The 27,775-nt window shown below is 37.0% G+C and overlaps 1 protein-coding gene across 1 annotated transcript; it reads right to left on the bottom strand.

Moving 5' to 3' along the window:
• Window positions 1-3,693: 3,693 nt before the first annotated feature.
• On the bottom strand, window positions 3,694-25,843 carry LOC146145437 (uncharacterized). The gene is made up of 22 exons (XM_083390568.1): window positions 25,792-25,843; window positions 24,783-24,934; window positions 22,551-22,764; window positions 21,896-22,042; window positions 20,797-20,913; window positions 19,956-20,069; window positions 18,884-18,997; window positions 18,012-18,125; window positions 17,253-17,372; window positions 15,789-15,908; window positions 15,103-15,222; window positions 14,150-14,272; window positions 13,476-13,592; window positions 11,958-12,089; window positions 11,187-11,315; window positions 9,383-9,496; window positions 8,602-8,727; window positions 7,276-7,383; window positions 6,011-6,145; window positions 5,306-5,464; window positions 4,268-4,394; window positions 3,694-3,874 (listed from the first exon to the last, which is right to left on the bottom strand). Exons 1-22 carry the CDS (start codon window positions 25,841-25,843, stop codon window positions 3,694-3,696), a joined length of 2,835 nt encoding a protein of 944 aa, XP_083246694.1.
• Window positions 25,844-27,775: the final 1,932 nt, after the last annotated feature.

Here is a 27,775-nt window from a genome sequence, read left to right as displayed (position 1 = left end):
TTCGGGTTGTTATTGATTTCACACAGTTGACTGAATCTATAAAAGGCTTCTATGTGACATATTTTACTAAAAATGCAATGGTTGGAAATTAGACGCAAGTGTATAAGGTTACCAAATGGGTTTGCAATAAATGCCTGTCTTTCGTATAGAACCCACAATAAACCGCGTTGCTTTCTTACAAGGCACAGCAAATCACCAAAGGAAGACAGTTTAAAAATAGATTGGAAAATTAGGCGGCGATTAAAAACATTATTTTGTTTCCTAGTGTAGCCTATATGCAAAACTTACATTAAATAAATATCGGACATAAACAAAGAGACGACCAACTGCATTTGGCAGAAAGCTAATACGTTTTACTTCGTTATTGGCTTTTTAACAAATATGTATTAATTTGAAATAAATTTAGGTTATTAGGTTTTTGGGTAAAAATACTTTAGTTGAATCTATCAAATAATTTATCTTGACTAAATTACTTGGTTTTTGAATTAGGCCTGGGTTTCAGTTAAACGGTTAACTTTGTTCGCATCCTGTTAAAAGTGACTCTTTTTCTAGTGTTCTGTATAGATATAAAACAATATTCTAATCGTTTGCCCTTAATACGGTATTTATTTCTGTGAACATAAAACAATATTCTTATTTGCAGAAAGTAGCAGTGTATTTACAAAATAAGTATCAATAAAATTGCTAAAAACGAAAGGCAAGCTTAGCAAAGTTATTAGTTCAGAAGGGTGTATTAAATTGCATTCATTTGACTATACAAGTAGCCTACCCTTTGAGTAGTACAAATATTGGTGACCCCTTTTCTGTGTTACCAAACTGATTGGCGCCAGAACGATAGAAAACTCACGTTTGTAGATCATCCTAAATGCGTGAAATAAATCAGTAGATCGCAATTCTTGCACGTTTTATATTATTTAAATTTTTAGGCACTCAATTTCTTAAGTGTCACAAAAACGACAACCTCTACCTATTTGATGTTCCATTTTACAACTGGTCTTTGGTAATTTCTATCGATTTGTCGTGTCCAGACTGCCCAATACAAATATGAAATACATATAGGTGTTGTTTGCTTTTTTTGAGCGCATGGCGCGTTACAGCATTAAACGTCTAATGGTTGACTTATTAATGAAGACATATGTAATGTATTTGTTGGAGTGAAATTGCATCACATGTGACTGTCCGAATATGCTGGTACATGTTTTGCAATTTTAGTTATTTAATTCAACGGAAACAATATATTACTAAAAAGGATCAGGGAGGACATAGATATAGATATTAATAAACAGTGCTAGTATTTGGATATCGATGACTGACCTAATGAATGTGGCATTTGTAGATTTATTTGTGTGGATGTTAAGCATAAAAATAGAACTATATAGTATATTAAATATTGTACAATTGCAGACCTAAAACACTGATGCTTGGTGTCACATCTGTGCATTAAAATGGAACACATAACTCTGTCTATTCTTGTTTTTCTTGCCGTTTTACAAGCCGGTAGGTATACGACGTTTAAAACCTCGCTAAACAAATAAGCAATAGCCTAATTAAGAACCGTTCTATTTTGAAGGTTCTTCGCTCTACCAGACTCCACGAACGTTTATCTTGTTACTGTTTAGTCACTTTAGAAAAATATTTGTTTTCAGCAAAAGCTTAAGAGAATTCAATCTACATTGTTTTTCTCCTAAATATAAACACTATAGGCCTAATGTAAAATAATTTTTTTAGAGACAAAGCCTAAAATCTAAAAAAGGACGCAGTGAGCACTGTAAGTGATTATTTTAAGGGGTTTGACCCTTAACTGTAGAGCTATTGTTAAATCGTCTCTTGTATTCGCTGCTTGTGTTTTATTGACCTTCACGAATTGTAATTCTGGCTTTTTTTAGTACTAACATCAGCAGCCGGAGCCAGTGGTTGCACAAACCTACAGTGCTCACACGAATGTGTTGATGCTAATGAAGGATCCTTTTGTCAATGCCCCGAAGACTATTTCATGAAGGATGACAGACGAACATGCGCACCTCGCCTGTCAGGTAAGAATCAGTGTGGCTCTTTTTTGGTGTTTTCAAAACCACGCTTTGTCAACTGTTTCAGATCCAAAAGGGACGGTCGTGTTCTGTTTTACGTGGCCAAACGCTGCGCAGGGCAAGATTTACTTCCCTACCGGTGCGGACAAGGTTCTCGTCACATTCCCACACGCAGTCGAAAGAATTGACGTAAGTTGCTAAAATGGATTCAATATTTTTATGACAAATCATCTACATATCGAGTACAGAGCTGAAACACTTGTGTATGAAGAGAAGCCTTGCGATCAATAAATAAAAAACAGTATCGCTTTAGACAAAGTGACAAAAAGCATAATTCATTTATTGGAATGGCAAATTGTTTTGTAAATGTAATATCAACTTGTACTTATATGTAAATTACGACAATAATTTCAAATTGACGCGAATAACTTCAAATTCAAATCGAGTCATGTCATAAAACGTCAAGAGGAATATATTTTGCATCTGCACTGTCCCAATTCTAATAAATCAAAATCAAACTAGTATATAAGTCTAAACTCTAAAGAATCCCGATTTTCTAGAGTTAAAAGCAATAATTTTATACCACCAAGAAAAGTTGTGGAACTAGGGGACCTCTGTCGGCATGTCAGCTATTAAACATCGACGTATAGATTTGGGAGTATAATGGCCCTATTTAAAATACATCTTCTCCTATGACCTAATAAAGATAAACGACAATTAACCACCTTCCCGAAAGAGTTCAATCACACCTTTTCTATAATTGATCATTATCTGACTTATTCTTATTTAATCTAGCCAAGGCTTTTGGAACTTGATCAGACACCGCCATCTTTAAATATTTTACTGACAAACGTCTACATTCGTTACTGGATCCTATTATTTTCGATATTCACCCAAATCCATCGTCATTTTCAGGTTCGTGGTGGAAATATTGCAAGACAGGTTTCCGGCAAGCAATACATCATCACGCAAAGCGAAATTAATAGGCAGGAAAGCCTCGGAATCGTGAAGTTTGTCCTTTTAATGGGAAGCAAAAGATACCCAGACTACGACGTCACTGTTACACCATCGGGATAGAAACGACTAGTTTTTGAGTATCAGAAATTCCTAAAAAATGACCCGTAAACGAACTTCCTGTCTAATTCGGTAGGCCTAATTCCTGCTACAACCTTAATAAATAAAATGTTCCAAAAAAATCAGAGTGGTCAATTACTGATGTGTGAAAACATTTGCACGGTATCGTCATTAAAATTATAAAAAAACACTAAACTAAAGTAATGGTTATTAAATCCAACAATTAGGCATCGGGCTACATATTATATACGGGAATGGTTACTTATAGGCGTTTCTCCCATTATACCGGCGACAAATCTTAATGACACTTAATAACCGATTAAGTTAGAATGTTTAATTTAAACTAATATTTTGGTAACAAAAATCATTTTTACTCACTATACTGGCCAAATTTGTAACTCATAAGCAAATACGTGACTTTTCTGGTCAACGCATCGGGTTAGACCCAGGCAGCGCGTATTTCTAGAAAATATCTGTTGTGCGATACTGATGTAACGTATTGAACATATATCCTTGGTATAAAAATCAACTTTCGGTTGGTTGAATTTTGTCAAAAATGCGTGCTTGACAAATGATCGCACAAAAAGCGCTTCTACTTTTTCTTGTGACTTTCAGGCTTCGCAGTGATGTCCGAGATTTTCGATTTGCTCGGCTTGCTTGACTTGGCCGTTTTTGTTTTGCCTTTAGCTTTACTGGTTGATGGTTTTCCGGAACTCTTAGCAGCGACCGTTGCTTCGGCCAGCTTTGCTTGTACTGCAGGATTGTTCCACGGTCTGCATATATATTAAAAAGTTTCTGATCAAAATGACAACAACGCTGGCTAAATATGTGCTATAGCCTCATATCCGCACCACAAAAATTAAAACCTATAAAGGGAATGATAGCAGAATATATGGATGTTAAAATATCGCCAGCAAAGGCATCTTCAGTATATCTGAATAATTAATAAACGAAACAGTATAAGTAGGCCTATTAGTCAGAAACATTATTAGATAAATAAAACAAAGTAGGACAGAATAAATTAAAAAAAATCATAAAGAAGGGGAATGATTAATTATTATCTAAACACGATCGTTTACAGTAATTCCTATCGGTCAGATACAAATGTTCTGTTGTATATTTAATTTATTACCGGTGCAATATATCATACCAAAACCCAAACTTACGCCAAATAGAAGACGTATACCACGTAGCCAACCACAGCGATTCCGACGACACCGCCGGCTGACGTAAGGATAATCATCATGGGCGACATGACTGATTGGTGGCCCGAAGCGTAGTTGGTACCGTTTACTGCAAAATGCCAACAAACAGTTAAGAAAGGTTACCGACATCTGCTGCTTGACCATGCTTTTACTTGTTGACAAAAGGCTGTGGAATTATCCTATATCTTTTAAGTTTACACAGACTGAAAAAAAGTGTAAAAACACTATAAAAGCGTGTCAACATTGAGATACACATTACAACTTAAATTGTTAAAGCGAGAAACGTGATTTAATTTCTATGTTGATGACACAACAATGCCATTGTTTTTTCTTCTAGATTCGCTAAATGTTGCTAGCAAAAAGTACATAGCGCAAGTTCCCAACTTTAATTTGTCAACTGTAAATTGGTTATTTCTGTATTAGTTTTTTGTATTAATTAGTCGTATTAAGTTTAGAATTATTAGGAAGGTATAAACATTATGTTTATTGTTTGTTTAGTCTTTAGTTAAAGAAATTAAAGCGAAACTAAAAATTAGCTGTGCATGACTATATTATATCCAAGGCTATCCTGGATAACGTAATTGCAGCCACGACGTGTGTAGAAAGCGAAATTAATTTATCGCCTATTGCCGCTGCATAAAATAACAGCAAAAAATGTAGAAAAGAACGAGTCGTTACAATTAGCAGCTGTACGACACGTGTTTGCGTAAAAAAACGCAGAACGCCATGCAGCACTTTTGGGTGATGGTCTAGTCTAGACTCTAGAAGCCTACCACAACGAACATTATTTGTGCTAGGATGCGGGTTGGGCATTGTGTTTGGGTAGGTTAAGCAATATTAATAAATGATAATACTTGGCCCACTCTCACCCAAACGTTAACCAGCACCCTTACCCATATTGTGCGTTGCTTTACTAATTATTTCAACGCTGATTGTAGGACTCTAGACCAGGGCCACATGTTGCCCTAATCTAAGCCAAAATCATATATATCGCCCTACCAATGCACTGCGGAACAGGCGAGTCGAATTCGCCGCTGTCCAGGCAAAGGATTCTCTCCGGGCCTTTCAGGATCAAGCCCTCGCCGCAAACGCTATCCAAACTTGCCCCAAAAGGAACGAACCCACCGACACCTGGATGAGGATTCGGACAACCCTCGGCTGCATCAAAAGGTTGGAATATGTCACGTGAACGTTAATTTCAGTCTAAAATTTAATGCGACCTTGCGGAGCATACTATTAAAGATGTGCTTAAATTTTAAGTTGTTTTATCTGTGTGACTATTTTAGGGGGTAAACGATGGTCAATTATTATTAGTTCTGATTTTTATTGTTTGGCACATTTAAGGACCTTGACAAAAATCTTCTATTTCATCTACGATTTGAAAAACTTATATGTAAATTTATTTATACACAGTTCATTCCTGTAAATGTTAAAAAATGAACTCCAAGTGAAACTTAATACTAATTACATAAGATATTTGCATGTATATAAATAGACAATAGGACTGTTTTAAAACGGGCCGTATCAAAGTAACATTTTTACCTCTTAAAAATCAAGAAAAATTTATTCTGAGGTTGCCCATACTTCTATAATTATTAACTTTGATTTTCGTACCAAGTCTAACTAGAGCCTCAGACCATTATGCTCTTTTATAGTTGTACGATACGTGATTTTCACCTACAGTTTCAAATGCGATCGACCTACCTACTTTGTTGTCGCAATTCAGTCCGTTCCACCCGATTGCGCACAGGCACCTGTACTTTGTGGCGTTGCCGTTTTTCACCTCTTCGCAATCAGCATCGTTCATGCAAGGATCGCTTGCACAAGGAACGTGATTTTCTTGGTGGACAACAATAACACTATATCGTAAACTGGGAGCCTTACACGAGGAAAAAAACTAACTAAACTTGTATGCAAGTGAGGCTAGAAAAATTATATCAAAGTGAAGTTCGAACTTGGCTTTTCAACTGGGATATAGCCGATTATGTAGAGTCAAAACGACAATGGCACGCCCGCGGTAATGGAGGCTTTAGCTCACTTTAATTCCGTTTTAGTTTCACTTTCAGCATTTTTCTTAAAAACGATAAATTGGACAAACGCATCCTTTGGTTAATCATAAAGACAAACGATTCTGGTTGCACTTACAGTAATGCAAGAAAACTTAATAACCCAGTTTATATAGATGTAATACATAAATGTATTATACTCAAATGGGGCCATCACGTGTTGGACTGTAACTGTTACAAGTGAAACACAAATAGGCTCCACAAATACCCATAGAAACCTTACGGATGTTTAACCGCCATTGCCAAATTGCGCGTATACTTTTAATGTGTAACTAATTTGTTGATTTACCAAATGTGCCATTAAGGCCAGGCACTTTTGTATTGAAATATTACATATTATTAGTACCGGTACTCAAATGGTTATTTTCCCGCTCACGCATACTTTACCCGTTGTACTGCTGTGGTTGTAATAGGCTTCACATGGTGCATAATCAATGGTTTATGCTGCTGCTGCATAACCATCATAATTTCACAATTAAACGAATAAACTACAAACCTTTACATGGTCTTCAATTTTACAAATGTGTTCGAGCCGTACAGTACAATGTACATTTAGTGTTAAGATAAGAAAGGGTGTGTAAAATTACCGAGTTATTTTAATTTTTCCCATCACAAAAACTAAGAAACTTACTTATATAAAACATTTTTATATTACAAAATCCTTTAATACTTTATTATTAAACTTATATTATACACGTTCTTAACGGTATTTTTAGAGCTTAATAAACCGCAAATATGGTGAAAAATAAAAAATAAAAATGTGCCAGTTGCAACAAACTGTACGTATTTGGCCTAGAAAAAAATTACACACAAAAGCAAAGGAGAAGCAAAAAAATGATCATTTGGACGACTATAGGTTTTATTTACTTTTAGATAGCTTTTATTTTTAAATTTTATTCTTACCACAGTTGGTTCCGTTGTAGCTTGATAGGCATACACAGACGTACTCGTTCAGTTTATCGTTGCACGTCCCTCCGTTTTGACAAGGATCGCTCTCACACTCGTCTATTTCTGTAAACATATAACCCACGCACTGATTGCTACCGTTACGATAATAAACTGCGAAGTTTGGCACAATTTTACCAATCTAAACATAGGTTAAAAAGCTTGGGTTCTTTCGTTCTTGTCAGTTTACGTCTATATTTTTAAAGCTGTGTCATGCACAACATTAAATAGTTCATGTTTTATAAACCAAAGTTCTTAGCACTGACTAACGCCATGTAGTTTTGGTCCATAACACCTTGTTATTTAGCTTTTGCATTAAAAGTAGCACACCTTTTTAGTAGCACACGATATGAAACTTTAATAAACGAACCGTTTGGAGTTTTTAAGATTACATCTTTTTGACGTCACGTTTGAATGTAATGCGACGTCAGGTTATGACGCATCTTTGGTACATAATGTCTAAAAAATATCCCCCAAACATTGGTGCCAGATGGTAGGCTATGTTCATTTATATCAGGGGTTCCCAACGAGAGCGGTACCGCCCCCTTGTGGGCGTTGGCGGGTTACAAGGGGGCGTTTTGAGTATTTTTGTCATTTAAGGGGGGGCGCTGAACGCACATAAGGGGGCGCTAAGTAAAAGTACATTCTGCCAAAATTTTATGTTCACACAAAAATAGCAACAAACAGCATTTGTACTATGTAACATTTAACCTTTTAAATGGCAACTTCCGTACTGCGAACTTGTAGTAGTTTTCCGACAATTGTTTACGTAATATTTGGCTTTCTTATGTAAGGTTGTTGTTGCGTTTCACCGTTTTATACGCGGCTGTTTGTTGAAAATGTTTGTTTATTTAAAGCCTTAGACTGGTGCAGAAAGTTGATTTTTTTGTGCTAATACCACATAAAACCTTGGAAAATAATGCATGTATATTAGGAAGTAATCTTTTATAGTTAGCTACCGATAAAACTGGGTTGCATTATCAAGTTAAATTTTCCGCAAGATGCAGTGCAGTGTTATGTTGTAGTATGCATAAAACTATGTAGAATCATCAGCCATTTTGAAAACCTTACCGGAATGATTGTTGTATGTAAATGGGGGCGATATAAAAATAATACGAAGCCCAAATGTGCGCTAGTGTGAAAAAGGTTGGGAAACACTGATTTAGATTATATCAACTCGTGTAAAACAAACAAAATAGACAAGAGGAAACCTTTGTTAAACCTATACGTATACCTGAATGGTTTAAGAATTTATTCTCTGTGAAACTCTGGAGCGCGACTTACCGACATCACAGCGTTCGCCCGTGTACCCGGGATCACATTCTTGACGGCAGATAAACCCGTTGACCTTGTCCACGCACACTAAGTCTCCTTCGCACGGGTTCTTCGTCGTCTTACATTCATCGATGTCTGAAGTTGCGTAATATATTTGATGTAATAGAAAAGGAAGGGGATATTTGACCGGATCGCTCTTTTACGCTTGAACCAATACGTGAATATTTATCAGTTTGTTTTAGGAATAGGGTTTCGGTGTTGATGGTATAAGATTAAAATTTTCGAGTTTTTCACAATTTTAAAGATTTTTTTTTCGGAAATCGACTTAAATTACTTTGGTTGCCGGGTAAATAGCCTCATAAGGTGCCTTCATGTTATTTTTACCGGATCGCACCCGTTAGTGATTATATGTCCTTTTGAACTACCTTGGTGTCCGGGTAAAGAGCCTGTTCAATAGGAAATACGTCACTGCACCGCAATTGCAAATATTCACCCGGTAGTTTACCTACAGTCAGATAAGACACGCATTCGAACCTTATAGTGAAATATAAAGCATTGCCCGACCCAGTTACTTTTATGGTTTGTAGATTGAGCCTCTTGTAATACGGTAATGCATGTTCGTCCACTTATAGAAGCTTGATGGCGAAGATATATAAAACTTTATTTATAGGATTTAGCTCATATACCTATCATTCAAAACAATATGTAGCAACGACTCGGTTTGCGATGAAAAAAGTATGTTGTACGTCTCAAAAACGATGTAATTGACTGGAAACGAGTCTCAACTTACCTACGGAGCAAGTGTCGCCCTCGAATCCGCTTGCGCAGGTGCAAGTGAACGACTCTCCCCACAGAATGCACGAACCGCCGTTTTCGCACGGGCTTGGAATGCACTCGCTCTCCCCTAGAAAAGCGTTCGCCTATAACAGGGGTCGGCAACCTTTTTCTAGTCGTGGGCCAAAACCAAACTCAGAAAGATATCTGCGGCCGCAGAGAATGATTAAGAATTATGTTATTTTCATGTTAGAACAACTGTGAATCAGGCGGGACTCGGATCGTTTTTGCAATTAAAAACGTGTTTAATTACATTAAAGGAGTCAGCAAGTATTGGCGCAAAGTGCGAAAAAAAGCGTTTATTTGGTATAAAATTGTCGCCATCCATACATATAATGAAAAGTGTAATAAAATGCTTTGAGGGAACGCGATAACATTTAAAGTTAATCTAGCTCAGTGTTTGTTAAGCTTTTTAAGTCAAGGCACATGTGCGGCTAGCGAAGCGAGCGCGATTTTTTTAGGTATACCGGCATTTCTTTTAAATTTCTTGCAAGTTTTATTACATTGCCGTAAATACAAAAAATGTTAAAAAATATATGTCCAACATTTTGAATACGTTTTCCGTGACGTACTTGGCGGCCTTCCACTTCGCAACGATTAAGAAGCGCTGATCTAGTTGACAAGACGGTAAACAAACTGGACGTAGAGTGATGATTCGCGCTTACGTAGAAGTAGAATGATGATGAAAATTTTTCGCACTTACGTAGTTAAAATAGTAAAAAAGTATGTGAAATGGACGTGTCTAATTTGTCAAAGAAGCGGCGGGGGCCAGATCCGGCTCGCGGGCCGTAGGTTGCCGACCCCTGGCCTATAACTTCGGACTATGACATTGTCGCTTATAATAACTGATCACGGTTGTTGGATTTTTTGACAAAGTCTCGACTGTATAATGTTGGGAACAAATTCTACCCACTTTTGGTACATGGTATTTGTAACTTGGTAAATTAATATAGGATTAAAATCACATAAATAAAACAATAAATACGACCTAAATCACGAACATAGAATCTGTTGTCGTATTCTACTTTATGTCATCATGCATATATAATATCAAGCATGCAAATGATCGAAAATGTCATAAACCATTAAGGCAATTTGCGTACTCACAAATTGTGCTACAAAGTTCAACAAGTTCTAAAGTATGAGTTGAATCACATGCATAAAATGAATATTCTATTGTATATTGTTAATCATGAATCTATAAACTAATCATAAACCATTTTTGAATAGTTTACGGTCAAACCCTAATCATCCGATTAACAACATATTTTTTGACAAAATCAATGGAACGTTTACGATAAAATGATAACAATTGTAAAATCAACAAAATCCTACATAAAAATAGAAATTACTAAAAAACTAATATCTATTGACTAAATGTCGCAAAATAAACTTTACCAAAAGTTCAAACATATTTCGTCGTTAACAGAAGAAATGTTTAGACATTCTCACAGCGATTAATAGATTTATAGTCATTGAAGCAACACTGAAATATATATAATTATATAAAATATATAATTAAAGATTACTAAGAAATTAACTTGAACGCGTAGAAATATTTGTGAAAGATTAACAACAGACTTCGCACAAATTTGCCGCTACTTTCGGAGGGCAACAACAAAATGTATAGAGGTTCTCGTATATCCAGCAAAGAATGCTTGCCTTTGAATGACACACCGCCAGTTCTAACCACAGCAAAATGGTGACGCATTTTGCCGACCACGCCACCTTCATTTTACTGTTCGCGGCAGACGCAAAACCTTCTTCGCATAGATCGCCCTCGAATCCATCGTGACACAAGCAAAATGGTATCCCGTCTCCAAGGTCTAGGCACTCTCCTTCGTTGTGGCAAGGATTGGGGTTACATATATCGTCCGGATCCGACGCCACTTCTGTCAGAAACAATTCATTGTTAAAAGTTGGGGCCGACTTGTCCGTGTGTTTACGTATAATTAATGTGATTTTCGAGTCCAACGCGTGTGGAAAAACAATATTGTTGGTTTTTCAAACTGATAAATTTTGTGCGCGAAGTCTCCGTGTTTACATATATTTAATTCATATGTTCTTGTCCAACGTAACATCGAAAAAACGAATTTTTGAAAATACAATATCGTTGGCTCTTTAAAACTTATTATTTTTTGAGGCGTTTTGTCCGTGTCCAACACATATAGAAAAAAACGACTTTTGAAAACAATAATATTTTTGGCGTTTTCAACTAATGCATAATTTAATTTAGGCTTCAATATTTAAAATGTCTTCGCAAGGTAAACATCTATATATCTGCTTTACTGGTAACAGTTGCCAACTATATATTCCGGACATAGCTTAACTGTAACAAAGTTGGTCATTTTACAACAAATGGCGTAAACGAAAATAACCTCCTTCCGGAAGCTTTGACTAAATGTTGTTTTAAGTTGAGTTTCTGCTGTCTTATTTAAGTTTGTTGACAGAGGGTTTACAACTGGGAATGGATTTTACGTCTGGCGCCTCACTTACAAATATTAAACCAAACCCCAAATAAACACTTTTACCTTCTTCTTTTTGAACCGCATTCTCACAGCGGGAGCCTTCAAAGCCATCTTTGCATCGGCACTGGTACGAGTTGATCTTGTTTTGACATTCCCCGCCATTTAGGCACGGGTTGGAAGTACACTCGTCCACATCTGCAATGCGCGCCTATTTTAGGGGCTCTGCTTTCTGGCTCGTTTAATACTTATCGGTATTTTTTAGAGCAAGAGAGTTATTGGTCTCAGTGTTATAAAGTCCTCAGTGTTATAAAGTCAAACAAATTCGAGTGAGACATAAAAAACCTATGTTGTATTATCGAGTCTTGACTTGGTTTAAAGACTTTTTTACTTTTAAGATTTGATTTTCTATGAGACATTTTAAAGTGGTAATCTGAATCTAGCTTCATCAAGGATTGGCATCCATGTAAATTATTACAGCTAATGGATCACTAAACACGACAACACGAAATGCGGCTGGTTACGAGTATAACATTCAGGTAGGCAATAAGACGTTTACGTACATTCAATGGAAGCGGATAACACATAATTGCAAAATAAAGGCTCGTTTATATCAGTGGCTCCCAACCAAGGTCCACGGACCCCCGAGAGATCTGTGCGAATGCATTAAGAATTGACAAATTTTTTTTATGCGAAACAATTTTTTTTGGATATATAACATTTATGTTTAGGCCGTTCAACCACATTATTCCACTTTTCTCGAGTATTTATCAATAAAGCCTAGTTTTGCAAAATTATTTGTGAGGGTCCCTTGTGTTAAAATGAGGTTCCGTAAGCCTGTTTTTTAAAGGGTCTACAAACGGCTGGAAAACCATTGGTGTTATATCCTATAGATCAGTGGTTCCCAACACGTTTTTAAGGCGACCCATTTTATAAGAAAACTTCCGTTCGGCAAAATCTTGCGACCCAAGCAAATTTTCGTAACATTTTAAAAGCATTACAAGATTGCGTTACAAACAAACTGCACTAGAAAAGCAGTAAATTTTTTCGAAAATAATATATTTAATAAATCACTAATGAGATAGCTGTGCTCGCTTGCTGTCAATGAGTTTTTGGGCATAGCCGCATGTCGGCTTTAACTACCATTTTTATTGTATGATCTTTTGCCATTTTTTGTAAGCCTAATAATTAATTGAAATATAGGTCACTCAGCAATAAAAATAATAAAAATATTATTATAATAACAATAATTAAAAGGAAAACTGTTAAATGTTATTGCACTACGAACATGCTAGAAAGCTTTCCGATGTCTCGACATAAAACGCTTCGTGACTTCTATTTAAATTTCCAGTTTTGAGATCTCTTCATGTTTTAAAACTTTTTTATTGTAATCTTTTCGTCCAAGAAATGTTATGCCTAAAAACAAACGACCCAAAAACTATTTCAGGCGACCCAACTTTGGGTCGCGACCCATGCGTTGAAAACCACTGCTATAGATTACATAACTTTGCTCAGAAGCCTAAAACCTTTTGGCTGTCGGTGAGTGCTTTTGTCGGACGTGTTTTATCCGCTATTATCACTCACCTTGTGTACAGGTTCTTCCGCGAAATCCGCCCGAGCACTTGCACTCGAAGTCGTCGTCCTTGTTGCTGCAAATCCCACCATTTCTGCACGGGTTGGGTGAGCAGTAGTCCTCGACCTCTGCGCGGAATTACTTTTATCATTGCAGGTTTTACAAACGAAAAATAGTGGTTCTCATCCTGTCATACGCTCACCACTGGTGGTAAGTCAGTAGCTGTTGGGTATGCAATGTTTGTTGAGTTTCGGAACACTAAGCGTGTAATATTAATTTGCGACTGGCTATAGCGGTTGGAAAGAGGTTTCATGTTTATAATTTAATAACTTTAATAAACTGAATCAAATTGGTTTATTTTTTCGCGGTATGAAATTGAATGACAGTTAAAAACAACAGGTAGTGCGCGACAAAAAATACCAAATCAGCCCTATTGGGGTAATACTAATGATACGTAAGCCGTGCTATTTGGTCAAAAAGCAACTTTAGAAGGGCTAGATCACAGTTCGAACCTCGCTGCAGGTTATTGTTGTTTTTGTAGCCTGCCCTGCTTGTATCATTGATCGACAGAATCAGTGAGTCTTTGATGGCTTTCGGTGTATTATTGAATTATTTATATACTTACAGCTTAAGAAATACCCTGATTTAAACAATAGACGTGTATTTTTCGCGAAAGAAATGTTACCTTCCTCCACTAGACAAGTGATTCCTGCCCAGCCGCTGGCGCACTTGCACGAAAAGCTACCGTCCGCGGTGCTGGAACAGGTTCCGCCGTTCTTGCACGGCTCAGACAGGCAGCTGTCCACCTCTATGCATGTATTTATTACACCGGGATACATTGTGTCGACTCATGTATTAACGATATATTTAAAGCTGTATTTACGTAAAACAGTGATTCAGCTTTTCATCTACGCACTCTAGCTTGGAGACAGATAAGCAAGCAACGTGTCAGATGAAACATCAAACCAAATTTAATGCTTTTCTGCGACTGCCATCTGAAAGTTTGACTCATAGAATAGAAACAGACGAGTTTTGCAAACTACGAAATGCAAGCCTTGAAACGACTAACAGCCGCTACGGTTGTACGACTGTTTCGTTTACCAAACGCTAAGCCAAGTTGTTAAAGCGACCAAAGAGTATATAGCTGCGTGTACAGTAAAATTGCACTGTCATGTTGCGGCATCTAGATTAAAAAGCACTGAATCAGAAAATATACCTGCCAAAGTAAAATTGGTGAATGCGTTGTGCTCCGATAAGCTCTGCTTAGTGTTTCAGCGGTGAGTAATGCAAGTTTTCCGGAAAGCCTAAACTTCACAAGCTTACACCCTAAAAGCAATTCGCTATGAGCATGTATGTTAGCTAAAGTTTTATTGCAAACTTTCCTGGGGGCTTACAGTCCAGCTTGCATGGAAAATCATCAAGTATAAGCAAAACGGCGTTAAAGATACTTGCAAGCATTTTTTATTGCATTCGTTGTTATTTCCAATTGAATAGAGAATTATCAAGTATAAGCAGAACGGCGCTTGCAAGCATTTACTGTGCCTTTTGTTGAAATTGCCATATGAAGCAATGGTGATGCAACGTACAAATACAGCCCTTAAACGCAGCAGATGAGAGCAGAATTGTTAAATGTTATACTTTCTTCACACGTATCCCCGGTCCATCCGGTCACACAGTGACACGTGAACTTGTTGTCCCCGTCCGTACAACTGCCGTCGTTTTTGCAAGGGTTCGAGTCGCACTCGTTAATTTCAACCTCTGCAATCCACAGTAAAAGATGAATGAATGTTTGTATTTGGCAGGCTTTAACCCGGTAACATAGCTGTACTGATTTTTCACGGTTGAACAGATTTTTCCATCACTTAAACAAGCAATATCTAAAGCTTTTTGAAAAAAAAATCCGGCAAAGCACTATAAGTCTAAATTCATTTGATTACTGGTGAGCAATTGCTCGAAAATATCTTCAATAACAAAATACGTGAAGCAACACACAGCGCTAAAAATTACATTTTTGAGTTTGCAATGCTGTGTTATGTACATTGTAGATATTTTGGGATCAAGGTTTTTAAGTTAATTTTAAACATTCAACAGTGCGTAGTTCAGTACAAAGGTCGCACCATTGCACACCTTTTCTCTTTCTCTGATTTGTTACAATAAATTGAATAAAAAACAAACAATTGAATTGAATGTTTTTGTCGACTCCTACCACAAAACTTGTTTTACCATATCAAGAAAGAGGTATCTTTGCGAGTGAAGTGTCCAACAGTTTGCTAATAATTGTCGAGCAGGCAAGCGTTTTAGAAAGCAAGCAAGTGTCATCTTACTCGTTTCGCAAGTCTGTCCAGTCCACAGTTCTGCGCACACGCAAGTGAAGGCCTTCTCTCCATCCTGACATGTCCCGCCATTTTGACAAGGGTTGGAATCACACTCGTTAATTTCCACCTCTGCAATAAAATCTTTCGAAACCGCCTTGTCGTCAAACTTCTAAAGTTACATTTAACTACAAGCCAGCCTGATTGTACTTTAACTTCAAGGTTTAAGAAGGCTGCTACACGATGCAGCATCATCATCCAAAAAAGCATGTCTCCGTTGCCGCTTAAAGGTTAGAAATACAATACAAGCAATTTGTTGTGGTGTGAAAACCACGAGCTTGAACTAAAGCACTGTTCGATTGATGAAATCCATTAAACAAACCATTAAAAGCAACCGATTTGCAGCGCTGAATGATCTAAAATTATCATTCGCCTTATAGCCTTGCTGTAAAACGATTTAGGCTACTTCTTACAAAAGCAAACAACAGAACTGGCGATAGCACGGTTGTTTTTGTGTTTTTTCGGTAATTTGTTTATCAAACAAATATATATATAGTTTGATTTAATGTATATTGGGTGTCCCTATTTGAATTAAAATGGTAATATGAAAGTGAACTATCTTTAATAAGTTGTTTAAAACTGGCAAAATTCCCATTTTCATATTTTCATTTTGTGCAGTTTTGATGACTTTTCCAAAACTCACTGAGAAAGTGAGCGAACTTAGCTTAATGCAAGAATTTAATGTCTACCAGTTGTCATATTTTCAATGACAACCTTAGGAAAAAAATATTGTTGGTTGAAGTTGTCGACTACAAACCGAAATTAGTCACCTGTTTAATATAACTGTTTTTTAGTTTACAAAAAATTGATATTACTCTGTTGCTGTAAGTTGATTGCCGTTTGGTTGTTATTCAATAAATACGTATAATCTAGAACGGTGGTTAATCTTTTAACGCGGAAGAAATTGGAGTCATATCGATATTTAGCAGAATCCACCATTTTTACAATCCTTGTAAAAAAAATTCATCCGAAGCAATCAGTCCAAGTTCCGCAAACTCAGTTTATCCTTACATACGAGTACCCACTACCACTTGACAACTGGTGTAATATATTTTATCGAACTTTACAATTTTAAATTCCAAGTCAGATTTTGATAATAACACGACCAGCTTTATTGAATAAGCAGAATCTAATAGCAAGCTGGTAGCGATGTTAAATTGTTAACGCCTTACTTTATCTACAAATCATGCTTGCCTTCAGCTTATATTTAATATATAAAAGCGAATTCAGCGAAAAATGCATTCAAACAGCATGCAAAGCCAGAAGAAGCAGCAACAAAACACATGCAAGTAGAACCTATTAGGCTTACTATTCTTAGTCAGCTTTGCAAGCATAAAGCTAATTACTGAACATGTGAATGATGTAACACAATGTGACGTCATAATGCTGCAAGCCTCTGTGAATGCGCATAGTTACCCTCTTCGCACGTATCGCCCGTCCATTCCGGCGTGCAAACGCACGTAAACGCCCCGTCTCCGTCCTCGCATGTGCCTCCGTTTTGACACGGATCCGATTCACATTCGTTTACTTCTTCTTCTACAATCACGGAAGTTTTATTTTGGTTTAAATAAGCTGTTGACTTTGTTGAGGTTGTTAAATGTGCTGATGGCATGGTCTGGAATTTTTATGGCCCCGTATAGTGATTCGCAAACCCAACATAATTTTTCATAAAAATCATATAAAAAAATATAATTGATTTTTTTATATCGTAAAAGACATTTTGTATTAAACATGAACGTCAACCCCATATAGGGCAATATTTAATAATGAATATTTTTTAGCAAAAATAAAACGTTGTGTCAGACTAGGACCGAATACCAAAGGTTGTTCGCAACCTGCATAACATCTTTATGTGCTTTTTATTTAACCTACATCATATCTTTAGTTTCTTCCTTTATTTTGCCAGTGCAAAAAATTTAAAAAAAAATTACAAAAGGTTCCTTTATGCTGGCTTAAGCCTAACTAGAGTTGTTTATTTGAAATTTGTGTACAAAATGTAAAAAAATGCTGTTTCAAAAAGCATGTCGGTCTTGCTAAAAAACGCCCGAATCGCCTTCTTATAGCCTATATATTAGCCTGTTGCTGAGTTGTCATAAACTATTAACCAAAGCAGCGGTTGTACATATTGCAGTCGATCAGGTAGTCAAGCAAGCAAGCTAGCGAGCGACTTCTTACTGGTTTCGCAAGTGTCGCCGATCCAGCCTTCCAAACAAGCGCAGGTAAACATGTTATCCCCGTCGGTGCAAGCGCCTCCGTTCAGACAAGGCTCGGAGACACATTCGTCGATACCTTTTGTCGCATAACGGCCACATGTGCCTCGTGTCAAACGCAAACAACACAAAAATCTGGACACTTTTGGAGTTCGTTTAGCAAGGTTAACGAAACATTGCTAAACTGCTGATCCGAAAAAAATGTACTAAAACTTAAAAAAAAAACTTTGCTGGAATATTACAAGCAGCTTGAATGAACCAATCGGGGCAAACGTTTATAAAATACAAGCAAGATGCCGTTTTGCTCATAAATATAAGTAAACTAATTAAACGTTGCCATGTACAAAGCATAATAACAACAAATCTTTAAGAAAATATTTTTAATATAGATTCCTATTCACATTTTTAATCATTAGTTACAACTTACAGGCGACTACACAGGTTGGTAGCGTTAAAAGTGTCCTTGTTGCCACTTAATCCCTTTCATTAAAATAACTCACAAACAACGTTTCAAGGACTGCTCCTGTTGTACAAATTGGTTAACAGCTGCGTTAAGTCACGCCCGGCCAATTTATGAATATAATGTTGCTGCCAGGCTTTGAATCAATTGTACACGCAAGGTTTGTTTCATCTTGCAACTTGGCGAAAAATACATATAGCAGTCAAACAACAAATAACTGCTATATATTGCTGACTTCTATATATATTTTTCGCCTAGTTGCAATATCATGGCCCTCGTGAAGCGTCGGTACATTCAGGTAAAAATATTTGCCGAAACAACACTATTTTACAATTAAGGCCAATTTATGTTATACAGATGTAACTTAAGGCTGTTACCTTCGTTGCACGTCTCTCCCGTCCACCCGTCTTTGCAAGTGCAAGAAAACTTGTTCACATCGTTGGTACATTCTCCCTCGTTTAAACACGGGTTGGATTCGCATTCGTCTATGTCTGAGAGGAATAATTACAGAACGTGTTGTCGTCAGTTACCCTTTGCTGGTTAGTAGGCCTATAGTAACATGATGTCCATCTTTCACGTGATTTCGAGCGAACGCTTGCCACTTTTTTGTCTAAGACACAGTTCTATAGTTCTATGTGTTTTTTGTTTATCGCCGTTTATGGACAAGCTTTGTATAGTATAGCCTTTTTGTTGTTGCGAAAACACTAAAAAGGTTTAAATGTTTTTCGAACACTTACTATCGAAATACGCAAAACAACGATAAACACAATTAGGAAATAATGCCTATACACTATACAGTACACCGAAGCCGAAACTTTTTTTCACTATATTCTAATTTTGCGAGTCCGACCTCGGCCGAAAAAACAGAGTCTAACTCGACTCCAGCCAAATGGTCGGTTTCGTCAAATCCCGAGTCCGGCTCCGACTCTTAAACTCTGTATTTCACCCATTTACGTAATTAAATTTAGGTGGATATTTAGCCATCTACTCATATGGGTGTCATATAGCCTCATCTACCCACAATACATGGTTGAAAAATATTCCAGCAATGCCACCACACTATTACAGTTTGACGCCTTATCGGTTTCGAAATTTGGTACTGCCCATGCGCACGTCGGACTCGAGACTTCGCTATAGTCTTACGTGGTCTTACTCGAGTCCCGATTCCCAACTACAACCTGGTTTGGAGTTGTAAAACGTTGTGAACCCATGTCCAGCCAGAACTCGATTCAGTTGCCATTTACGATAGCGGAAATTATAATATTTAAGTATAGCTTACGGAAAAACACACTGAAGGTTCTGTCTGCTTAAATTCCATTTCGTGACACCAAACAAGATAATTTTATAAAGTGCCAGCCTTGGAGATGATAACAAGGCAAAATGCCTATGTTTTTACCAAGTCGTATACTAATTGACTGAAGTAGTTTTATTGGTTCTGTGGTAATCTACCTGCTTCACAAGTGTCTCCTGTGTATCCCCCGGCACAAGAACACGTGAAAGCGTTTGCCCCGTTCTCGCAAGTAGCACCGTTTTGGCATGGATCAGACGCGCATTCATCGATGTCTGCAAAATTACAATTGTTGTAAACTCAAAAAATTAGACAAACATTTCTCTGCAATATTTTATATATCGCGTCAACATAAGTATATAGTAGAGATGTATCTCGTCCAAATATTGACATACGCCAACCTCTATATTCGAAGGTTTTGTATAGTTGATAACTAATGAAAACAGCATTACTTTTAGCATGCAGGCCTACTATAGGCTACTATTAGTATAATACATCACATATATCATTTTCTGCCCACAAACAAAATTGTATACAAGCGACCTTAAAAAAACTTATATCCGCCAAAAAATGAAAATAAACTGTTGTTTATTAACGGGACCATTAAAAAACTATATCCTACCTTAAAAAATGAAAATTGGTATACAAACAGGTCAACATTTTAGGTGCAGCATATTTGAAAACAAAATTGGTTTAATATCCTGTCTATTGTGTTAAAATATAAAAATTGAGTTAAAAAATTTATCCTTACCAATAAACATACTTAGACTTCAAAGTTTCGTATAAACTATTTGAGTAGCCTACTATACAATGCCTTTCAGGTTATCAAGCTAGTTAGTTGGTTTCTAAATCGAGACTATTTGTAATTGTGGAAAATTGAAAGTACCTGGTGAAATACAGCCCCAAAAAGTACAAACGTCTTGCAAAAACCTTACAAACGATATTATATTATATATAGATGGCATCCATATATTAGCGTTGATTGTTAAAAAAGACACTTACCTGTATTGCAAGTTTCTGCCGTCCAGCCTGGTGCACATGAACAGGTGAAACCACTTCCGGTGTCCGTACATGTCCCTTCGTTTACGCAGGGATTAGGGTCGCAATAGTCCTGGGCACCTTTGAAGTCAACGCAATATCAGTTAAGGCAGCCTTTACCAAGTTAGGAAACACTATATGTATCTCAGTATATAGTTTTGGGATCGTGCTTTGTAAAAACAGTTAAGTACAAACCTAACCGACAAGTTAAATCATTGTGGGATGTGTAGCCTTACAGCAGATTAGTGGACAGCTTAACTATTTAAACACTTACGAACTCATCTTGATAGATTAGGTTTCTCAAAAACCTATACCTTGTTTTAGTAGCAAGCGGCACGACCGCGAATTTATTTAGAAACTGAGAATTGGATTTCAGACATATTTTGCGCTGAAACAAAAAGGCGTCAGCGGGTTGCGCAAAACTTGTGAACTGACCATGTGTGGAAAGATGTAGTGCATATATGATCAAACCAAACGCCTTATATAAATATACGTTTAAAGTCTAACGCAGGGGTCGGTAACCTTTTTTTCTTGAATAAAACCATAAAAACGGAATACTTCTGGTTGTATTTCGTTGGGAGTCGTCTAGCATATTTCAACATATAGTTTTTATCTTGAAACAAAATAGTGCTTTAAATAGTGCTGGTTGTTGTTCTGTTCTTATTTAAAAAAAAAGGGCATATGAAGCGCGAAAAAGAATTCTAAGTTTAAAAAACTTTAATTACAGAATGCCGCGTTACTAACATAACCTTTGGAACAATAAGAGATTCCGTTAAACGGACTAAAAGCTACCAAAAGACAGATAGGATTCGCGCAAAGCGCTGAAAAAATTTCTACTCGTCTTGTTTAAAAAAAAAGAAAAATGCAGTTTGAAAAGGGGCCATGGCCGCGTGCAGTTTTATTCACATCAGGCTAGAATGATAATTATGATTTAGTGCGGGCAAAATTTCCTCACCATCGAGCCATATGGTGTCATCAAAAGAGCCATATTTGGCTCGCGAGCCATAGGTTCTCGGCCGCTGGTCTAACGTCACACACACAAACTAGTCTCATATACACTTACTGGACTCCACCACTTCTTCGCAGTTCTTTCCTTGAAATCCCTCGGGGCACTTGCACACGTAGTCGTAGCGGGCAGGGGAGCAAGCACCCCCGTTCTGGCACGGATTCGATGCACACGGGCTGAACGGTTGTAGCACCCTCTGTGTTACTAAAACACACATTTCTTCAAACAATCTATCTCAACATTTTTCGTCTTCAAGTTGTCCGTTCCGCTAGCTTTTTAAAACCAAGTTCATCCCAAACAGTACATCTAACCCTGTTTGGAACCCCTTGTTACACAAAAGTGATGGAGCATTTTTTTGCTTTTCATATATTAAATCTTTTGATTTATAGTTGCTGGTGTTTAATCGTGACCGTAAAGTATATACTTAAAGATTTTTTTTTATTTGTTCTTATAAGAATGAGGATGGCAAAGATTTGTATGCTCCAAGATTGGCATGTTGTTCACTGTACGGTTAGCCTGTATGCTAAATCGACGATTGAAGAGACTCAAAAAATGTGAAACTCTTATAAAATCACCCAGGATGGTCACAATCTACATGGAATTTTTTAATCTTATAAAATGACAGGCTTTGATGGTACCGGTATTCCACAGCAGTCCAAAAAGCTTCGCATTTATCTCTGAGTCATCAAGCTAACAACTAAAATGAATCTACCTTGATAAGTAATGTAGAATCCTCGCAGCTTTTCGTTGTTCGCGTTACCCTCGTCGCTGACGAAAGTGATTTTGACGGGGGCGGCCCCGGAGACAGGTCGACGCGGCGCTGCACGTCCGCAGATTTTAATAGGCTCCTTTCCGTAGAAACCAAATGTGATGGAATCCTTGAGACAGGAACCGCCGTTCTCCATGTTTATGGCTCGCACCGTGAACTAAAATAAAGAAGAATGTTTGTTCAGCTGCCGCATATGGTGTGGACTCCTATTGGGATCTGCATTTTGTTCCCACATGCCAGTGTTTCTCATCCCTTTATGGCTAGCGGCACCCCTCCCTCAGAAATAATAAATAGATTGCGGCACCCCTAAAATATTTTTCTGTAGGTAGTTCACTAGAATGTCACAATAAACGGAAGTGGAACAACACACATCAACTGTACACAACGTAAGGAAGTTATAATGGGAGTTTTATTCACATGAGTTTCCACTCTAATCTTACACAAAGAGTTATAAGAGTTAAGCAAAAATCAGATTCTTTAAGATCTTCAAATAACTTTCGGCACCCTTGAGCATTAGAAATGGCACTCCGGTTGAAAACCACTGCCATATGGACACGTGATAAACACATGGCAGCTTGATTAATGTAGGCCAGGGTGGTCCAAGGCTTACAGCATCGCGAGCCACAATATTTCTTGCATATTTTTTGCGGGCCACAAACATGAGGTTACATCCGTACGAGGGCCTGAAATGTTTAAAAATCGACGTCACAAATAATCGTCCAAGACATACAAGTTTCACAAACTTAATACTATCGTCGAACTTGTGCGCAATGAAATCGTAGGTTATGAGACTGTGGAAAATGGTGCGCGCAAAAATTTTACGTATTGGACAAAACTTTTCAGTTAGAAGACAGCATTTTATAAGCGTAGAATGTTCACGGAAACAAAAAAATTATTAATTTAGCTCAAATTTGATCTTGGAATGGGTCAGCGCGTTAGGCTAAAGTCACATTGAAAACCACATTTTTAGAAAAGTTCGTATAAGACGCACTGCGGCTCAAACCGGTCATTAGTTATAACACATACCAAAATTAGGCGTCCTTGCTACTCCCTGCTGCGAATTTGGTGGGCGATAGGAATCTGGTCTATTTCATGGTATTACTGGAAAAATGTAATCATGACCAAAAAATTGCAGTATTCTTACTGTTCATTTGTCACTTAGATTTCTTTGACTAAACAGTCAACGGGAGCCTACGTATTGCCATAATTCAACAGTGCTCCTGGGTTTGGACCACCCTGATGTAGGCTATATGCAAGAACGGGTGATGCTATGATTGTTGTAATAATGCAGGCTACATTTTTTTGTAGTTAGTGCAGACTATATATATTGTCTAATTATCTTCACCAATGTTGTTGCTTTTCAATGGCTATCAATCAGGAAGTCGCGGCATCCTGGCCTATATAAAACCGCACTTTTTTTAAAAATCCAATATAACTTCTTTCATTATTAGATGTTTTTCTCATTTGTTCTTTGTGGTTATTAAATTGTTCAAGGCGTTTAACTGCAAAAAGTTAAAGGGCCGTGATATAAGTTACTACAGCTCCAGGACGTTGCCTTCTCCTTCACTACGGATAAAGCACAGAGCTTTTAGCTTGTTTACATTAATAAAATATTTTTTTGCTTTGAAGCAATATTGATTTGATAAAATGCAAGAATTTTATTTTCTGCAGTACATTATCTCTTTATAGTATTTCATTGATAAAAAAGTGTTTTGCTGACTTTTAAAAAGCAAACAGCATACAGCCACAGCAATATTTAATTTAATATCGCACTTAAAGGAGCGTGAAATATTTGAATAATATGCAAAGGTTAAATGTTAACTAGCAGTAATCGCACCAAATAACTGACACTTAGATTTATCTCACTCGACCCTACGGTTTATAAAGTGTTAACAGCAGGGTTTGTCTTGTTAGCTGCTTCTATATATTGTTTGTGTTGCCTTATACTACCTGTTCTTGAACTTGTTTTTTTATGTTATTACACTTAAAGATATATCTACTTTGAAAAATTTACAAGGTACTATACTCGGTATCCAACCGGCACTCATGCTTTTATTATTGCCTACTATAGTTACTCAGACTGAATGCTACCCATTAGGCCAGTTTGACCCAAATAGCTGATAATTCCAAAATCGCTATAAAAATAACTGAAGATACGTCTCATGGTAAACTTACGGAGACGTGATCTCTCGGCGAAAACGGCATGTTCCATACGCACTCGACATTGTGGGGGTATGGCTGTTGCGGGTACAAAGGCGACACTATGTAACCTTGAAGCTTGTTCAGTGGGCCACCGCATTCAACTTGCTGCTGACCCTCAGTTCTACCTGTATATATTTTTTTGCAGTATTCATTATTTGACACACTCGCTAAACCAGGGGTTCTTAACTTTTTTTTACCGCGGATCCCTAAAGAAATTTTTGGTTTCGCATGGACCAGTATCGGCAATAGGTTTTAAAGATGACGTCATAAATTTACGTCACAATACAATCATACTTCAGAACTCTGCTATTTCCGGTCAAAGAAATGTGAAAGTTAAATGAAGTCTCCAAGGGGTCCATGGACCCCCGTTTAAGAACCCCTGCTCTAAACAGTGTGTTGCTGTTTGTCTATATAAACTAACCCAATATACGGTTAAGCGCATCTTAAATTTTCTCAATAAACGGTCAGCCGTTTAAGTTCAAATTTAAATGGTTTGGAAATATTATAAATCCAATGAGTATAGTTAAAAACACCCAACTAACCTATCAACATTTAACTGTTTGCCATATTTTTTTAATTTACATATAGCCTACAAATAAAATTTTATTGTTGGTGAACTTGATTTAGCTACTATAGGTAATACTTTTTACTTGAGATATATTATATATAATGTAAATATCATTGTCGGTTGTTTGACAATTGCATTTTTTCATTCGGCCATATTATATAGCACGATAAGAGTAGAGTGTTTACACGTCACTTCATTTCGATACGATGGTTTTTCGTTTACAGTAAAATGAAGTAAATTATTAGAACTCCTCTACGCAAAACTCTTGATGTTTAACGTTGAATTGCAGTCGAATTTAAGGCTTAACTTTGTTGGCCCCCATAACCGAGATACAGAGTTCTACCAAAAAATATATCACACGCCAGAGCTTCATGGCCAAATGATTTAATTAAAAGTAAAACAATTTAATTTCACCTGCTAAGTAGATCAGCATTAGGAATATCATGCTTCCATATCCGCTTCCCATCGCACAACAAACTGAATAGTTTTCTAGCAGCTTGAAGACCCGCAGATTTTTGAAAACACAGTCCAAAATTCACTACAAAATTACATTGGCTGTATGGAAATTACGAGGCTAATCAAACGTTTTCACAAGTCAAAAATATATAAATATTAGTGATTAAACGCAATTACCGTGAACCTAAGATAAACAAATTAAAATTGCAATAACATCCGTAAAACAATTTACACTAATTGGAACCCTGCGATTTTCCTTGCAAACAAATCCAAAACTACAGAAATGCCACCGGCAATGCGCATTGCCGTTGTTGTTGTTATTTAAAAGAATTTTTCGCATGTAGCCTATACTCGACACTTGTACACATGCTTGTGAATAACCCGCCAGGGGAGTCATTGAGTTTCAAGAGCACTTTCGCCGCAATCGAGCTCGCTGGATTCGCAACTGTGCAAGCACTCCACTCGCCATGGCCGCTTGCGCCATACTTTTATCTTTCATCGCACGCGGATCTCGTGGTATAACGAAAAGAAGATATACTTTGAACTAGGGATGTCCGATAATATCGGTTGGTAGCCGATATCCCATGCTAAGTTGTAGTATCGGTATTCGTCCGATACTAGGGTGGTATATAGGTGCTGATCTGATATTAAAGTTATAAAATAATTCAGAAATGACTACCCAACGCCTTAATTTCCACCTTGAAAGGTAAATTAAAAAAAGATTGTGTCACAACCTGGATAACTCAACTTCTTAATGACGATATTTGGTATCGTATCGTATCGTGATGGTTTTTGTAAAAAAAATACCGGGGAAAATGAATGTTCGCAGTTACACGGTACTGATAAAAAATGTTGCTCTCTTAACCGGGCCATTCCGCCATCTTCTTGAAATACTTTAGCACAAACATAGGGTTACATATATTAGACTTCTCGTTATAACGTTAGTTTTGACGTAAACTATTATAAAAAATTTTACCGAAAATAATTTGCGAAAATAAAATTATTTCAATTTTACTCCTGTTTTGAATTGTATAAAAGGCAAGTTCCTGGAACTTAATAACCACTACGTCTGCGCATTAACCTCAAATCTGTCGTACGAATTGACCTTTTTACGACATAGCATGATTTTTTCCCAAAATTAATCGGATTACAGCAATAAGATCGACATCACACCATCATCGGAATCAAACACAGAATTAAGAGCAAAAAGGACAAATGCCTAAAATAGTCGGAATAAGGTCTAAATCGGAATAAGACCTCAACCTGTCAGAAAACGATCCAAACGTTCAGAGTAAGAATTATCCATGCCTGACCCAAACAAGGAAAAAGTGTCAGGTACCAAAACAGCGATGGTTAAATACGGGGCCCCAAACATCTACCAGGGGAGCAGCGCCTAATTGTCTGTTTTAGATGTGGCCGTTTAGATCAATTTCCGGTGGATTAAGGCAGGGTTTCCCAAACTTTTTTGGACCACGGACCACTATTTTCAAATGTGTTTTTTCGCGGTCCGCAATAGAAAGCAAAAAATAAATAAAACCAAATTTTATATATTTACAAAACTGACAAGATCAATGCGATGGGATTGCTTCCTCTGCTTAAATCATCAATTTATCATAAATTCAAAGCGCAACAAGTAAGATTTACGATACTGGATAGCAAAAGCTTTCGATATCAATAAGTTGTTAATAACTGCGGCAATTTAATTATCTTTTGGAAGAGTGCGATTTTTTGGGGGGGTATACCGGCATTTCTTTCAAATTTCTTGCAAGTTTTTATTACATTTCAAAAATAAAAATTAAAAATGTATGTCCAATATTTTTGAATACGTTTTCCGTTTGTACGCGACCCACTTTGGCACTTGGCGGTCAGTCTTCCACAGCGCAAGAAACGATATTCTAGCTCAAATGACAGCATTCAAAAACATAAACAAACCTGATATAAA

Source organism: Ascidiella aspersa, chromosome 5 (genome assembly GCF_963924565.1).
Source record: "Ascidiella aspersa chromosome 5, kaAscAspe10.2, whole genome shotgun sequence".
Classification (NCBI taxonomy): Eukaryota; Metazoa; Chordata; class Ascidiacea; order Phlebobranchia; family Ascidiidae; genus Ascidiella; species Ascidiella aspersa.
Note: the sequence above shows the minus strand (reverse complement) of the source record. Positions and strands in the feature narration are given on the sequence as shown.

Bases quoted from the DNA above. Each gene is read 5' to 3' on its own strand.
- LOC146145437 (XM_083390568.1), bottom strand. From the start codon at position 25,843: ATGGGAAGCGGATATGGAAGCATGATATTCCTAATGCTGATCTACTTA. The intron at 22,043-22,550 runs GTAGATTCATTT...TGTGTGTTTTAG, and splicing joins ATTCTACATTACTTATCAAG to TAACACAGAGGGTGCTACAA. The intron at 11,316-11,957 runs GTAAAAGTGTTT...TTCTGACAGAAG, and splicing joins TGCGGTTCAAAAAGAAGAAG to TGGCGTCGGATCCGGACGAT.